At 43.6% G+C, this 6,268-nt stretch overlaps 1 protein-coding gene across 1 annotated transcript; it reads right to left on the bottom strand.

Moving 5' to 3' along the window:
• Nucleotides 1-2,472: 2,472 nt before the first annotated feature.
• Nucleotides 2,473-5,664, bottom strand: SLITRK2 (SLIT and NTRK like family member 2). Its single transcript, XM_026079858.1, has one exon. The coding sequence runs from the start codon at nt 5,662-5,664 to the stop codon at nt 3,091-3,093; it is 2,574 nt and encodes an 857-aa protein (XP_025935643.1). The 3' UTR covers nt 2,473-3,090.
• Nucleotides 5,665-6,268: the final 604 nt, after the last annotated feature.

The raw sequence follows: 6,268 nt of genomic DNA, 5'->3' as shown, positions 1-6,268 counted from the left end.
AAAACCTGGTTCATTCGCTAACCTGGCTGCATACCTTCCACAGCTCAACCTTGACAACTATGAAGGAAGATCATTTCGGACTCATTAGGAAGGAATGGCTCGGGTAAGCAGTACTCCTCCTAACATGCAGCAGCGTCTCCAGGGCTGCGCAGCTAAGGGAGCGTACAGACCTTCCACAGAACAGCAGCTGCCAACATACTTCCCCCGTTAAGCAAATCTCAAAGCATAACTGAAAAAAATCTTTCATAGTGTGTATGGGTGAGAGAGAAAATGTTTAAAAGATGTCAGCTGAAGGGTATAAAAGTGAACCCAAAAGATCTAGAGCAGTGATGATTTTTAAGCTGGTACTGGTGAGGCAAAATAAAATATATTCACTAAATCAGTTCTATTAGCAAAGCTAAGAAAATGTAAAGCAACAGCAACCTCTGTAAAATATGGCTGTGCTACCAAAGCAAACATGTAGGACAGTCTGAGACTTAAATAGTAGAAATAAACAAAGTTACTAAAGAATCAGTTATCTATCTCTGATATTCACAAACACTTTCAAATTGAAATTTTCTTTTTGTAAGAAAAATTAGCATTTTTCTGAGCAAAAACCAATGTGATTGGTTCTGTTTTGTTAGAAAATAATTAATAATAATATCCTAGCCGCTAGAGTGCCAGATACAAAATAGTGCATGTTTTGTAGCCAATACTCAGATCATACTTGGAAAGAGTGAATACTTCGAAGAACTTTGCCTTTAAATAATCCTTATACGTGCTTTTCTTAGGCGTTTCAGCAATAAATGCTTTTAACTGTACCCAGGGAAAGCAGCCATAATAAGACACTCACTGCTGGAAGCTTTCAAATAAGTACCTCAGTCAAAGATGGATGCTATTCCAGTCAAATGTTCCCAGTTCAACTAATGTGATACCATGTCGCCTCCTTCTTGAAGTGAGACTGATTCTTCAGTAGTTCATTGTAGCACTTCCGTTTTAAACCTGATCTAATGAACAGCCATAGATGCTATGGACTCTAAACATAAAGAATTGACATGTTAGCATATTAATGTACTCAGATGTCACATAAATCATTAGAAGACAGTTTGCTGAATGACTCAGATATCTGGCAATATACATGCAAAGGCTGTTTAGCTCTTAAATATAAAATGACTTCCTTTTGGCAAAGTCCTCATTAAAAGAGCATTGATTGTAGTCATTTATAGCTCAAATGCTATTGCTTAAAATTTCTCAAAGTTGTAGATACTGTATTATTAACTATAGTAAAGCTCTAAAAAAAATCAGTCAGCAGAGTCCACTTCAATCTCTGCATGATAATAAAGGATTATTATGTGCAGTAACCTATTTATGAAAGGGAAACAGTGTGCTTCTTTCAGACTCCATCAATTGCTTTAATAAGGAATTGAAAAGCCTGGCCTACTTTATATGCAGATCACCACCCCAGTTGCATAAGGATTTACAATAGACAAAACAAAACTGTTTTTGTTGTAAATAAGGGCTGTTTGTTTAAATAGCACAATAATGTTTGCATCTAAAAATTATTTATGAGCTAATAGGGCTCCATAAAGTTTGACTGTATACTTGTTAATAAAAATGGTTTCAATATTCTCCAGGAAGGAGATGCAAATTGAAGGTGATAAGGTAAAGCCTGAAGTTAGGCAGGCCTTAGTTAATGGGAAAAGAGAAGACGTATTGCATCTGTTTACTGATGGACTTAAGAAAGCCAATGTTGAGAATGGAATTCAATCAACATTTTATAAAATTTAAGATAGTAGACTTAGAAGTTATTTCTCAAGTAGGTTAGAATTATTGCAATATCACTTTTGCTTTAGAGACAGAAAACCTGAAACAGTTCAGACCGCTGAAAGTTAGTACAATGCATGTACTGACCTCTGCTACCTTGATTTGGAGGACTGAAGCGACCTAGGTTCAAATCTCACCTTTGGCACTGGTTCATTTGCCTGTATGCTAATATATTTAATGAGGTGTGGGATGACCCCTGCTGGTGTCCGTGCTTATAATAAAAGATCTATCTGGCAGGAAAATGTGTTAATTTCAATCCAAAAGAGTTAGAAATATAAACTGTCATAAAATATATAAAAATATCTAATTTAATGTGGAAAATAGATTACAAGTAATGTTCTTTGAAGAATAAAAATAATCTTAAACCACTGAACATTACTGGGTTAGAGCTGCAATGCAATGAATTAAGAAGGACATTAATTGTTCAGTTCACTATGATATTGTGTTAAATGTATTTTATTAATGAACTGTTACTCCCAGCTGAGGCATTTGATAACCTCTACTCCATTGCTAAATCCTCTCAGTTGATTTCAATGAATCACTCAAAACAAACCCAGAGGGAAAAAAATACCCCAATAATTTACATCTATAAGATCCTAGAACTAGATTCACTTAAAGAAGGGCAGCTTTCCTATAAATCAAACTTTCTGATTTAATGCAGCTGACATATAGATCTATTTTACAATTTTTTTTAATTTCAAAAATACAACACATTAAAATAGGTTCAATTTATCAAAGCTAAGAGCAACAATTAAGTAATAATGTACTTAAAGTGCAAAGGCACTTTAACACAAAAAAGTGACGCCCAGTGGCTATACTTGGTAATTGAAACAGCAGTACTGTATATTATTATTTACAAAAGAAAAGTCATAGTCCAGGAAAAAAAGATCTTTGGAGATCTTCTATATAACACATTGTTTCCACTTTGAAATGAAAAGGAAAAAACAAAACAAAACAAAAACCCAAAGACCCCCTTCGTCATTTCTTTCCAAATCAAAAAGAATTATGCAAGATCTAGTACAGAAACATACATTTGCAGAGACAGTTCCTACAGAAGGGTCAAAAGGAGAGAGATATAGAAATAACTTAAAGGGAATGTTGCAAATGCAACACCATATCCCTGCTATGCTGTAAGGGTTCCATTTCTCTCTCTCACTCTCTCTCTAGTTTAAAAAGTGGAAGTGTTGGGAATGTGACAGATCACATCAGTATTGAGTTCAGAATCAATCAAATTTGATGTTAAGCTCATTAAAAAAAAAAAAAATCCTGCGTCTCCCACCTCCCCCCTCACAGCTGGCTGATTGCAGTTTGTTTTTCCAGAACTTCGAGGTAGTCTGGTTCTGTTTGTAGCTTTCCTTGGAGTAAAGGATGCTCAGGTTTAGATTGTTCTGCAAAATATTTCCTGGGAGTTCCATATAAAACAGTTTTATTTATCCTGTCCTGGTTTTGGCGTCTTGATTCATAAGAAGGGGCAAACTGCCTTTTGGGTAAGGTGCAAAAGTTATAATGAACTAATCCTCCGGTGGGGAGTTCCTTGACCCTTTCTGCAATATTTTGATACAATAGTTCTGGTTCCCTTGGCGAGGACTGCTTTTCCAGTAATTCAGCTGCACTGATTGTAAATGCAAGAGTGGCAGGATCTTCCTTTTTATGGTCAAGATTGCTATAGCTAAACTCATGGAGATTCCTGTAATAAGCAACTGGATCCCCTTCCTTTTGCATGTAGATTGGGTTTTGGCACATCTGTCCAACAGGAGGGGGGATGTAGTTATAAACATGCCCTTCAGTTTTATCGTGGGTCTCAGTGTTGTAAGACCCATACTGGAGCTGAAATGAACTTATATCTAAGTTGTTTGCACTGCTGGGCATGCTTTGCACCCCCTTCCGACGCTTAAGGACAAAGACAAACAGGCCTGCCCCAAAACAGACCGACAAAATAAACACAACCAGCAAGCCTAAAATTAAGACAGACAGTGGGACTTCGGTGTGTATTTCTGGATAGGAGCTGGGCGAGACGCCAGASAGATGGGGCGCATCTGTGTTCTGATTCACAGGCAGGAGAGACGAATCAGACAAGTTTGGGTTCTCCGGGCAGATGGCTTCTTTGCTAAGGAATTTCAGATGCTCTCCAGAGTGCTTGGTGGGGGACTCGCATATGACTTCATTGATAACTACGGGGGGATTTGCCTGCTGGTTGTTCTGGTCAGTGACTCGCTCTATCCAGTTCCTCAGCCCCATGATGTCACACGTGCAGTCCCATGGATTCTCCTGAAGGTCTATCTGAATTAGAGCCGAGAGCTGGTCCAAGACCCCTCTCACAGGCAGGTGTGAGAAATGGTTGTTTCTAAGGTTGAGTCTGGTGAGAGAAGTGCCCCCAAAGACATTGTCAGGCAAGGATCTGAGCAGGTTGTTATTGAGAAATAACAGATGAAGATTACTCAGAGCATCAAAGGTGCGAGGCAGGATCTCCTTAATGACATTATACTCTAGGTAGAGATACTGCAGGCTGTGCAGCCCATCAAACATAGAAGGGTACAGAATCTCAAGGTAGTTACCATTAAGATAAAGTCTACGTAAACTTGTGAGGTTTGTAAAGGCACCTTCTTGTATCACTGCAATTCTGTTGTTTCCGAGATGTAACAAATCCAGAGAGCTGTACTCTATGAGATCAGTTCTATAAATGACTTGCAGATAGTTACTGGTAAGGTAAAGTTTCTTTGGACTGGTTGGCTTAGGGTGGAGATCGGATATGTTACTGATCTTTTTCTCTTGGCAGTTCACATTTAAGCCATTGTCTGAGCTCTGCGAAGTACAGATGCAGCCAGACGGGCAAGTGATGGGCACAGGAGACTTTGTCTGGTAAACCATAATAGGCCCAAATATTTGTCTGTCTTTTGACACAGTGACCCGGGGCGTGGGGCGGTTCCTGGTTTTGGGGGGCCGGCTGGCTTTTGGGGCTCTGGTGGGACTGATGGCAGAGTTGGCTGTGGGTGACATCCTCGAGATGTGTGGGTCTGAGAGAACAGGTTGCTTTTCCCGTTGGTTTGAGTCACTGGAGCTTTTCCTAGGGCAGAGATCTTGCCTGGTGAGCTGGGTCACATCTTTGCCATGCAGCCTGAAGGGCGTCTCACAGACTATCTCGCCCACAAAGACGGTGATGGTGTCTAGCCAGGCCTTGAGGGGCAGCAGGTCGCAGGTGCAGTTCCAAGGGTTTTCCTCCAGCTGGATTTCCATGATGCCTCCAATGTGCTCCAGCACACCAGCAAAAGGCATCATCTTCAGCCGATTCCCCCGCAGGTCCAGGTGGGTGAGGAGCACAAAGCGGAAGACATTGCTGGGCAGGGACAGCAGGAGGTTGTCATTGAGAATTAACACCTTGAGCTTGTTCAGCTTGCTGAAGGCTCCTGCCTCGATGGCACTGATGTAGTTGTAATCAGCCTGCAGGTACTCCAGGCTCTCTAAGCCCAGGAACGTGTCCTCCCTCAGCACTTCCAGCTTGTTGTTATTGAGGTGCAGCCTCTTGAGGGTGCGGAGACCGCTGAAGGCCCCTGTGCGGATCTCCTGCATGTCGTTGTTCCCCAAGTGAAGGGTCACGGCATTGGAGTAGTTGACAAACTCATTGGGGAAGAGTCGGGTCAGTGCATTGCCATTGAGGAAGAGCTGGTAGATCTTGGATGGTGGCGGCTGGAGGAGGCTGACAGTTGTAAATCCTTTGTTTTCGCAATTAATGTTCAGCACGTTCTCCTTCTCCTCGCAAGGGCAGCGGCTCTTACTGCAAATGTCTTTGGCAGGTTTGCGACTCTCTGTCTGCGAGATCCCAGCCACTGTTAACAAACTGAGCAACCAAACACCCTTCAGCATCTTTATGCGCCGTTGATCCCCGCTCCGGTACTTACAGTCAAACCTTTGAGGCAGGTAAGGAGAGAAAGAAGAAACCCCCAATGAAAACGGCCAGSAGCAGAGGCTGCGAGGGGAGGGCTGCTAGAGGGGCGCAAGGCAGCCACTTGCAAAACTCCCTCTTCCCCCCCCGCCCCGGGTCCCTTTCCTCTCAGAAAGTGCCCCCGGAGCTGCTTTGGGGGCAGCTTTCCCTCCCGCGCCGTCGGGAGCTCGCCGAAACGCGGCTCCGGGGAGCCCCCGGCCCCCGCCCGCGCAGCGGCGCCTCCGCACCCGCGGCTCCATCCTCCGCGCACGGGGCACTGCTCAAACCCGAGCCGTCCGGCTACGCTTAATTATTATTATTTTTAAATCGGAGCCGGGGGCAGGAAAGGGGTAGGAGGATAAATCSTTGCCAACCCTCCCTACCCCCACCCCAGGAGCTGGGTTCCCACGAACCGAGTTCCTCTTGCCTGCCCTCATCCCTAGCCACCGCGCCCCGGCCCCGGCCTCCGGCGCTGCCCCGAAACTCCTCGGCTCGTACCTGCTTCCGAGGCGGCCGGGCCGGGCGCGGACGGGGCCGGGGCCGGGG

This window comes from Apteryx rowi, unplaced genomic scaffold (assembly GCF_003343035.1).
Source record: "Apteryx rowi isolate R43461 unplaced genomic scaffold, aptRow1 scaffold_115, whole genome shotgun sequence".
In the NCBI taxonomy this organism is placed as follows: Eukaryota; Metazoa; Chordata; class Aves; order Apterygiformes; family Apterygidae; genus Apteryx; species Apteryx rowi.
Note: the sequence above shows the minus strand (reverse complement) of the source record. Positions and strands in the feature narration are given on the sequence as shown.